We start from the raw sequence: 11848 nt of genomic DNA, 5'->3' as shown, positions 1-11848 counted from the left end.
ATATATGAGTTACTGAAATTTCTTTATATTTTATTAGTAAAAGTTCTTTTCGACTCTTTCTTTGGTTTTAAATACATTTTTCTACGTATATATGAGGTATAAAAATCGGCCTACGGCTTACATGCTTAAACACAGTAAGTAGAAGAAAAAACAGTGAAGTGGATAAGAAGTTATTCTATAGTGTAGACCGAGATTATGCCATAAATTTTGAAGAAATTGTAAAAAAAAAAATCGGTTGTCTTAGGCATAAACAGATTAATTAATTAATTTCATTGATTTATCTACTAGGACCGATTTCATACAAGATAAGCCAAGATTAATTTTCCTCCCATTCCTAATGAATAATAGTTTATCAACAATTACAAGTATTTAATTTAAACTCAGCCGTTTTTAATTTTGGTTCTCAGCAGTTGTTTTGGGAAAGAGAATGTTCTCCATAGCCTCGCCATTAGTTTTGCATAAAAAAAACAAATTAAAGAAATTGAATAAAATATATTATTATACACCTATAGATTGTAATACCCAAACTATAATGTTGCTCCATTGACGTTAGCAGTTGCGAGTTGCTAATTTGAAGGCACGAAAGAGCTAGGAGGGGAAGAGAAGAAGTATAGTTTCTGATTGGTGGTTGCAAAATTCGGTCGATGATTAATTCTATGTTTGCTTTTCCTTATTATTATTCTCTGACAAACAACATGCCCCAAACGTTCATTGCTATATTGTTCTTTTAGTATAAATTGCAATAATAAAATTGTTTATATTCTATCTATCTTCGGTAATCGATTGAGAAGCCAGATTAGAAACTAGAGTTTATGTGAGTTTGGAATTTGTAATAAAAGGATTGACACCCACTTTGTAACTTACTTTATAATTGTGATGAATTACACAGGTTTTTGGATTTTGGGTTGAAGTAATAAAATTGTTTCTTAGTTCCATACTTCAGATGTGATCTGTGTATCAAGTATCCAAATTTTATACTTTAATGAGTAAAATTAAATTACCTTTCAAATTGCAATTTTTGAAGTTCTATAAATAAATCTCTTGAGACGTCTTTCCCAATTTTCGTTTAAGAAAAAAGTAAAGACCATGGAAAATGTTAAACATTTTTTTAAAATGTCTTCCATTAGACATGTAACGCTTTATGAATAAAGATTTTTATGATAGTTGCTTTCGTGTGAATCAAATCGTTATCTATCAAAGTGGATAATATTTAAATCCATTACGGACCTTACTCCGATTTATCATTGTGGATTAGTTTTTTTTATTTTATGTAAAATACTATTTAATAAAAACAAAAACGCATTGCAGATATAAAATGCTGAACGTGCCGCTGTGAGATATCTATTCTGGAATTCTTAGAATACTATTCTATAATTAAACAATTTTTAATATGAATGGAATAATTTACACAAAATCGCCTTTACACGAAGTTTAAGGTCTCTCATATGAGTTTCCTTTCTGCGTAGTTTAACCGAAAAAATATTTTTTGATTTGATTGATGTAGACATGCCGCATGATAACCTCACGGCCCATGGAAAATAGAATATCGAATAAATCACATGACTTTTGATAAAGAACTGTACGAGATGATGTGTGGCGCACGTGACTCATCCTTGGCAGGATGTAAATTACGCATTGAATTCATTTATCCTAGTTGTATTTTTCGCCACTCAATTCTTACAGTTAAAGAGTGTTGATGCGGCTATTAGCGGTTTCCTACGTTCTGTTTCTACTTATAAAAAAGCCAAAGTTGTACCAAAAATAAAAGTTCAAATTATAAGAGAGTATTTTTAATATAATTTGAAAAAACTTTCTTTTACAAATAAGTCTAGGCTCATATCCCATATGAACTGACACGACGCCTGTGATACGACCCAATTGCTTCACACGCGTCGCATTGGGGAACGCATCTTGCCATGCAGTAACTTTGCCAGTAGACGTGTGGATTTTGTATAATTTTTGTTTGTTAAGAAATTTGATATTGATGATTCAGGAATAAAACTTTTATATAATTTAAGATCGGAGTTCCATTCAATCTATGCTGCTAAAGAAGAGCTTTAATTGGATTCATTGACATCCAAGAAGGTGAAATCTGCTAATATCATCTAACTTTCTAAACGAAATAACAATGGCATACAATTTCAGAATTACCCGGTTCTGTTTTTACTATTGTACAGCCGGACATTGAAACCTTCAAGCGATAGATAGCTGAGGGCACGTGATACATAAGACGCATTAAATGAGAAATGGTATGTTTTTCTCTTGCACTAATCCATCAATTTCCGTATATTACAAATATTCACGAGCCACGTCGCGCCTCAATATTGGCCTAGCCTAAAGAATCTGGCCGTCTAGGACCTGCTTGGGTGTTTCTGGAAAATATTTACAATTTAAATGAATATTAATTACATTGTATATCGATAATCAATGAGCATTAGACCGAATATTTAAATTTATTTATTTATAGTATTAACAAAGTAATTAAAACTATCAAAAATAAACAAGAAAAAGTATAAGAAAAATAAACTCCTATAAATTACATTGGTTCCTCGGGCTCAGCTATAATTTCCATATATTTAATCATATTTGAATGTTGTAATTCCTATATTTTCGATTGTTAGATTTAGTGATTAACTAACCCCATCTTAATTGTATGCGATCTCAATCTTGAAAAACTTTAAAATGACCAAAAGGTAAACAAGAGAACAACACGTGGATTAGTGAATAAGGGTAAAGAATAGGGCGGCCTAGATACAGAACGCAAGCCTGTTGCCATAGCAGCGTGGGGAGGGCAGCCCCGGGGTGCCGAAAACACTCTAAATCCACCCCCTCCCCCCTCCTCAACTTCCAACGATAAATGTTCTCTAATACATTTCTCTTTGTAGCAACGAAGAACCTCTCCCTACAATATTATATATATCTATATCTTCCAATATATTTTCGTGATTTGTGTATTTTTGCTTTTATTTGTACATTTATGGTGAAGTAAATTTATGTAGCAGAATTAATAAACCCAAGAATTATGTGTGTCTGCTAGATAACTTGATACATAATGATTTATAACTTACCCTTAATTATTTTTCCTAGCTAACGAATAAAATATAATATTAATGAAGGTTTGCAAAGTAAACGATTCTGCCTTCGACTGACTATGGTGGTCTTCTAAAACTCCTTCCTGAATATTTCAGGCAAGGAAATGTGTGCATGCATAACTGGTTTTCAGTGTCCAATTTAATGAAGTAATAACTTTCTGCAGAAATTTACTGTTTAAATACTAACTTGGATGTTCATATAACTTTCAACAGTTAAATTTGGTTTTTATCCTACTCCTGTTTGGAAAAGAAAAATCCCCCTCCTGATTCCTCATCCCTGTAGTAAGGTTCGTCCATTCAAAAAATGTGCTATTGACCGAAAAATACCACGCTCAGTTGGCGCCACGTCTGGGCTAAAAACAGGGTGATGCAAGAAGTCAACTCCTTCCATTTATGCGAATCTTGTCTAAGACGGACTTGAACGATGCTGATGTGCATGGTATTAAAAAAATGTTTTGTTCCTCAATTCAAGTGCGATATAATGCTTTAAATAATTTTAAAGTGCTTAACTACGTCACAATAACCCCTTCTATTAAATAACCATATCCATTGGAGAGTCTGTTCCAAATTGCTCCCTTATTACGATGTGATTCCCCTTCACTTTACTCTGCATTTCTTTGGCTGCTGCCTTTGAATTTGGTCCCATTTTCCAATAAATAATTTCTTGAAAGACTGCCTATTACTACTTTTTAATTAAAAAAAAATATTGCTACCCATGATGAGTCTAGTGTTCATTTCATCGTACCCACTCACGTTATTTAAGGAAGATTCCTTTATATATACTTTTTTCATTCAATAGTACTAATGTTTCTATATTTTCCTTTCTCTTTTTGACATTGCTTATGGTACAACCTTGTACCAAGGGCTCATTAAAATAATTAATTTAATTATTTTTATTATAATAAAATTGATTATAACAAACACAATCGTAATATCAACGGCTTAACGTGGTGGAGTAATTTACGGAGCGGTCATTCAGAATTCATATTATGTTTATTATTCACCCCATAGGGGCTTCAGTAAGGAGGGGGAAAAAGGGGGGGGTGGTTTCCGAGGCCCTCAACTCACATCACGCCTCGCTTCCATTAAAATTACTCCGTTAAGTTGAATGAATATTAATGATACGTTTTAATTGACTTTCAGTTATTTTGCTAAAAACGTTAGTGACACTTTTCATCATACTTCCAATTATGGTCCTGTTTAAGAACGGTTAGTTATTTTTATAATCGGAGTTTTTCCCAGAGTTGTACTGACGGCCTGACTTGAGCTTAAATTGAGTTATCCAGTTGTTTTGTATTTCAGATAATTGATATTCTATGTTCTCTTTTCATCTTGTTAATTTTGAATTATCATGAGAACGTATTAAGTTAACATATCGCAAATCAAAAATATCTGCCAACGCTTGGTAAACAAAGTACCAACGTCAGTGCCCACACGCTTGTATAGTGTTTTTATCTGGTACTTGTTGATTTATTTAGACAGGCATATAATGTGCTATTTTATATAAAAAAATATACCGATGAAGCTAATTTTCATGATTATAAAAATGTATTCACTCCCAGTTTCCCCATGCTTGCTCTGGTGGAAATTACCAGAGCTTGGCAAATAGATAGAAACACGTTTGCGTCTTTAAAAGATTCTATAAACTTAATACAGGATCACTTTAATTTTTTTTTGTTATGGTAGTGAAGTTTGTATTACTGATGACGAGTTTCATGTTTTTATTTAAATTCGCAATTTGTGTTTTAAATCATCCACAGGACTTTATCATTTAATGTAATTAATTTATTTATGATATTCAGTGTAGTTAGTACATGTTTAATAAAAACATTTCTGGAAATCCATTTCATGTATTTCAGTTCTTGTTACAAGCTATATTAAAGCACATTCATGTTTTGCCTTTATAACTAAAATTCAAGTTTAACGTTTTGAACCACGATTAGAAATCTCACCTCCCACTTGCAATGTTCAAAAGCATCTATTATTTTCTATAAATAGTGATTTCTCTTATAATTTAAATTTTAGATATTTTAAGAATTAAACAGTTCTATAAAAGTATTAGCTATGAACAAGATGAGAGATCCAGCACCCAAATTTGTGTCATGTGCTCACATCAGTGTATATTGTTGTCCTCCTGAAATGTCTGCTAATAAAGACTTCTCCATTTTTAAATAAGCGGTCTTGCATATGAAAGTATCAGAGGGAATTTCCTTCGCGTGACTCTTGTTCTTCCAGTTAAATAAATTATTTCTGAACATTATCCATCACGAACAGTTCTCATAAAGATGTTGAATACGTTCACAAAAGGCACCATCAACGTTTAGGATGAAGGGACTGAATTTAAAAAAAGAAATATCTATCAATTTTATCATAAGAAAATAACCGAAAATTTTATTTATAGCGTTATTAATTGAATTTAAAAATACATTATTTGACATATCTTTTTAATAGCTTTTATTTATAGAATATGAATAATTTCTTCAAAAACGTTAATTGTTTCATCATGCCTGTTTCTTTTTAAATTATTGAAAGTTATGAAAAAATAAAATAAAAATTAATCAATTTTAGTTGAAAAATAAATGAAATTTCTTCAACAAATGTGTTAATTAGCGAAAAACAGTCATTTGTTAGTAAAAAAAAGTTAATATAATTATGAATAACAAATTTACGTTATCAAGGAGCTAGGTATCTATTATAGCTGTCTTTTGCTGGCCTTAAACGAACGGTTTTTTTAGAGGGAGCAGGGTGTGTGTATATATTTATAATATCTCTCTCTCTCTCTCTCTCTATATATATATATATATATCATCTTCTTTTGAAGAATTACTATAGGTTAACTTATAAATCCCTAACACATGCAATTATCATCAACTGAAAATTCAGTATTTTCATGAATGATAAAATTGCAGTATAAATAGGAGGTAATTGGGTCTACTTTCGTTCCTTTGCCAATCATTGCCAGTGTGTTGAAAGAAAATATGTTTGCCCTAGACATCTGAGGGGACCTTGCCCAATATCAATGTAGCGTCGTCTTCAACTTTAGTTTTTCACAATTATCTTTAATTTTATCTTACTTTGTTGAATATATGACCGTAATATAATTGATTCTGTATTTAGTAATTCAATTTTTAAATAGGAGCTATGAAGAAACAAAATCAAAATTAATCAATTTTTATTTTTAAAACAAATACATTAATTCGTTGACAAAGTTATTTTATTTGTAGAATGACTTAGTAATGCTATATAGGTAATAAATGCTCGTTATAAGGGAGTTATCTATCTATTCTAATTATCGCTAAAAATTTCAGTACTCTCGAACAGTGTAATGTTATCTGAAATATCACTATTAATTTTACCATCATTCTATTCTAAATTCCTTGTGTTACCTTTCAGTTAGAAAGAGTAGGTATAATTTTTTTTAGACGTTTTTATCTGATCACCTAGTTATATACATTCATTTGACCTTAAACCTAGACCTTAAAGATAATGAACATGTTAATAGCAATTTTATTAATGAATGGATGATTTTTCAAATAAAAATTAACTCCTAAGAGTTAACTCCTACGTTTTCAATAAAAATTAAATCGCGCAACAGTTCGAGAAGGTTGAAGAAAATAATTGTTGTCAATACCATCCATTTCAAAAGTCTAATTTATAGAGTTTCAGACGTCAAAATTTACTGTTATTGTCATTATTACTTTATGATCAAGATTTTAATATCGTATGTAAGGTGATCTCAATCGGTCGCCTGATAAAATTTGTTCAGTATTCATTAAAATTAAAAAAAAAATAAACTGATGGGCCCATCAAACGATTTAATGTGACGAGTTTCAAGTTGTTTTACACCGGTTTTTCTTACTAGAAAACATAAACTGGGATAGTTTTACCAGATAAATTTTTATAGCTTTCAATAATCCTTTTATTGACATCTGTTGAGAGTAGCAAGCAACGGACCGGCGTATGAGTTTCATGCCGTGAGGTCGTCTTGCATTATAATGAGTTTCAAAGAAGGTCAAACAACTAACGACTGTATAGCTTAGTTTCATAATTTGTTTCCATAAAGATATATTATTCAACCGAATTCGAATTTGAGCATATTATTTGTAATTATAATTTTTTTTAATGTTATCAAACACAACTAGTCGTGTAAACGATTAAGCAACGTTGTTGCCATTCCGATTTGGTTTTTGATTGAAATTTGCGTTTCTTATAATCCTGCTGTATGAAAATGATGACAGATATTTCAATTCTCCAAATTAATTTGAATTGCATTCTTTTTTTTTTTTTTGTTTATCGAGCAAAAATATTATATTTATTTGATGATTGTAAATAAAAATAAATAAAGATAGTTTTAAATTTAAAATACTTTCTTTGAATACTATGTGACTGAGACACTACTCTCATGTTTGTGATGCAATTCAATAATCAATCTGGATATCAATCCAGAGATAGCGTTGCATTATGAAACATGCCAACATTGGCAAGTACTATACATAGCACAGAAATGCTATACATGATGAAAGAACTTATTTTCTTTAACTCTATAAAACCATTAGATTGTAATTAGATTATATTAGTGGGATATTATAATAGATAGAAATAGTATTGGGTAAATAATATTTATGGAAATTTTTCTTCTGTACCTAGGTAACACTGGCTGGATTTTTGCAAGTATCGGTTGCTAGTAATAGATGCTCGTGCTGTATTCGGCCCTTTGGTGGGAACATAATATTATGCCTCTCGAAGAGTTTAGTGCTTTTTATGGATTCTCCTCGCCAGAAACACAGCAACAAAAGCAACCGTATTATTACGAAGTCCAAAGAACTGGTTATGATGGAGAGGATTTTACAAGAGAAGAGGATTTCAATTGGTTTAGGTATGGTTATAATAATTGAGATATATTTTGATGCCCGATAACCAAAGAGGGAACTTCAAATGCAGCACATGTGAACTCCCTTTCCACAAGTGCTCTTTGGGTTGTCCGTTCTAAGCTTTATTAATCACACTCATCTAGATAGCATGTTTATGTATAAGCCAACCATTGCAATATTATAATACAAATTTCATAACCACATTTTTATTGAAATTTCTTCGAGACGAAGAAAATTTGCTTTTGATTTTTAACATATAGAAAGTACAAGTATCATAATAATTTTTTTTCAAAATTGATTAACACTGATTTGATGAGTTGACGGAATTAACCCCTTTTTGAAAATTTAAGCTCAGTTGCGTAAATTTCTTTTAAAAACCGAATAAAACTTCCTATCGTTAACAACCACGTTGGCGTTATGCACCTAATATTATCGAAATTATTCTAGCTCTTATATAAAAATGTTAATAAATCATATTTTCTATTTTTAAGAACATTAATACAATAATAGATTTAGTGGCTACAATATGAAGAAGTTGTTGGCTGGAAAGTGGATTGACCTAAGCTAAGGATGGGACTATTGTCCATATGATAATTCTTCTGTGCATGTGACCAGGCTACTTCATATGTATGTAACATTGAAACCCCACCCCTCCCCATACTTCAGCTCTTGCTTCAAATGTTCTTTTAAATTCTCTTATTCCTGTTCTTGAAGTTTTACAATTTTCTTTATTAACTGATCGAAAAAATATATATATCAGTTATTTTAATTTTCTCATATTTACTTGAATAAAGAGTTATCTTACCTTAAAACCTTTATTTATCTTATCTGACGCAAATTAAGGGCATCAAATATTCATTTATACAATACATACAGAAATTGAACACAAAAGAAAAAAATTAAATAACAAAAGTACTCACTGAATTATTAAACATAAGTTAATAATAATAAAGAAATATATAAATAGAAGAAATTACTATCATGATTCGTATAGATACAAATATGAATCTATATCAAAAATATAATAAAATAAAAGTTATAGACTAATAAAAAAAATATTTATGCATTTTATCTTATCTTTAATGAAAATTAAATTTAAATTAAAATAAAATAAATACACATTCTCACCTTTGGGATCTCTTGGAGCTCTCTCTAACTTGCCCGTGGGACACGGAGTTCCAATACAATACCTATGTACAATATGTAAATATGGTACATATTGTACATAGGTATTGTATTGGAACTCCGTGTCCCACGGGCAAGTTAGAGAGAGCTCCAAGAGATCCCAGCCATGTTAGTGGTACAATGGCAAATGGTGAATGATTGAAAGCGCTTGAGCCAATTCTTTACTAATTCTAGCCAAAAAAAATTATAATAATAATAATACTGTGAATTTTAGTTGATTTTTTTAATTATTTCTCTTATTCGCCGAAAGAGATATTGTTAAACAAATTTAGATTTGTGTTCAGTACGTAGTTAATATTGATAAATAAAAATCTTTTAATGTAATTCAAGAAAATAAAAGAGAGAAATAAATAGTATTTTAATCATGTATGTACAAGCAATTTATCTGAATTCTCACATGCAGATATATAACACCCTAGGGTCAAATAGGTTACTTCATAATTTTAATGGCCGTGAAATGTTATATAAGGAACAATTTGGCGTGGAGTTGTGACTCTGAGTTGAGGAGTATTTGAGCTTCGTAGCTTAATATCTCTCCTATTAAGACATTGATCTTTGGCCCCTACTCTTGGCTCAGTACCATACCATATTTGCTACAATTAACTTATCCTAAAGCGCCAGATTTATAAATGGTTAATTGAGCATTGAGCAGTATGTACCTAAACATAAAATATCTAAATAAATAAAGTCTGCATAAATTTACTTAAACTAATAAATATTGGAATAAGATAGTTGACCGTATGAAGTAGATTGGAGAAAATTATTGACCGCCACCCAATCAAATTAATAAATTGTTGTATCTATTTTTTTTCAGCAAGTTCGGAGTTTAATAGAACTGTTTCTATAAATTTGATTGTGACAATGACCAAAAAACTCCTAATAAATAAATTAAATACTCGAGTACCACCCACTTTTACTTTACGAATAATTCAAAAAGTACTGGTCTGATCTACTTGCACCATCTTAAACTAAAGCTTCATTGGTTGACTTTATTTAATTTTATATGGTAAAAAACAATTCCAATTGATAGATTAAACACCATTTTTTGAAAATAGTTTTTGAATTTCAGATTCAAATTCTATTCGGGTAAATTACCTGAGAAAGTCTCATACAATGTTTCATTGACATATATTAGATGAGCAACTATCGGTTTCCATCCCCATATTCACCTCTTGTTAATAATTTTAGAATAAATTATTTCAATACATGTATACTATAGTGTATAATTTCAAATTTATATATTTCTCATTAAAATTAGAGAGAAAAACACTTTATTAAAATTATTGTGCTGCCCAAATGCATTAGTTTGCCCCATAAACAGCAGACTTAACATTAATAAGGAACAATTTGTTTATAAACATATTAATATAAATATTCACAGTACAACATAATATAATTAGTCACAGAATACGAGTTTTAAAATTATATGCTGAAATCCAATTTATGATTTTTTGGTATTTTTTATTGTTCTTTTTCACTTACATATTTTTTTTCTAGGTTTTTATGATTTTACAATTTTCTCTAATACCCGAACATGACTTTTTTTTTCATAAAACATAAAACAGACTTATGGTGAAATGTATAAAAAATAAATATTCACTTTAAATATAGATAAAACATATATACACAAAAACCTAACATGGTCGTCCAGGAAGGATATCAATATTAAGAAAAAAGATTGATAAATATAAAAATAACAAATATAAAAGTAATAATAGAAATAGATATAATAAATATAAATATAACAGGACGTCATTTAATTGAGTATTTATTCATCGGTCGTTTTAACTAAAAATATTAAAATAAAAATCGTAACTTTTTATAAATATTCCAATGTATATTTGTATGGATTAAAATATTTTTTACTCATGCCTATCCCCCTTAAATTTAACTTGGATACTCAAATAATAATAATTATAGATAATAATTAATAATAAGTAATGTTTAATAATTAAAACATACTAACTAATATGAAGTTTAAAAATCTTTTTTTTTTTTTAAGTGATATAAAATCCAGGAATCCATATCTTCATAATTTTAAATATCCTGTATATTTATTACATGAGACGTTTTGTATTTTTGCTATCTTTTTCCATATTTTTCTAACAACTTTGTTATTAATTAATCTTAATTATAAAAATTAAATTTATTGATTTAATAAACTATGAGTTTATCATATCATAATGTATGAAGATATATTTAATATGTAAAATTAATTTTCTTATTCTGTCTAATCTTATTAACTGGATTAGTCTTCAACTATCTTTAGATTCTTGTTTTTTTATCACTTTGGAACTCATTGGAAATTTTTATGTTATATAGAACAATAGTAATAGTAATTCATTTCTTATTTTACCTTTTTTTTTTTAAGCAATGGAAGTGATGATTGAGATTATCTATTTTAATACTTTATGATAATTACAATAAGGTCTCAAAAAACTCAGACATTCAACAAAAACAAGGTTAAAATCCAATTCCCAATAATTTAATTATAATAAATTATCAGAATTTTCCGGACCTCCTTCCCCAACTAAAATTCGTTGTGAAGGCAACTCCCTAAAATTTTAGGTAATTTTTAAAAAAAGTTGTTCCCTGAAATATATTGGTTAATGTTTTATCAATTAGATGAAGGAAATTGACATTATTGCTTTCTCCATTCCCTAATGCATCTATATTGTGAAAGTAAATCTTGAGCAGTAA

The 11848-nt window shown here is 29.4% G+C and overlaps 1 protein-coding gene across 15 annotated transcripts in view; it reads left to right on the top strand.

Annotated features, from left to right (window-relative positions):
* The window catches only part of lilli (lilliputian), a 508119-nt gene that overhangs the window by 432603 nt on the left and 63668 nt on the right, over positions 1-11848 (top strand). For 5 of the 15 annotated variants that reach the window (XM_067045004.1, XM_067045035.1, XM_014427417.2 and 2 more), the window contains exon 2: positions 7740-7968. The exons of the other annotated variants lie outside the window; for them this stretch is intronic. In XM_067045004.1, coding sequence (XP_066901105.1) covers positions 7784-7968 — 185 coding nt within the window. In that variant the 5' untranslated portion in view covers positions 7740-7783. The remainder of the gene's footprint in view (positions 1-7739; positions 7969-11848) is intronic. 15 annotated transcript variants of the gene reach the window in all.

Source organism: Halyomorpha halys, unplaced genomic scaffold, assembly GCF_000696795.3.
Source record: "Halyomorpha halys isolate HHAL.00 unplaced genomic scaffold, Hhal_1.1 Scaffold644.1, whole genome shotgun sequence".
Classification (NCBI taxonomy): Eukaryota; Metazoa; Arthropoda; class Insecta; order Hemiptera; family Pentatomidae; genus Halyomorpha; species Halyomorpha halys.
This window is presented reverse-complemented; position numbering and strand designations above follow the sequence as displayed.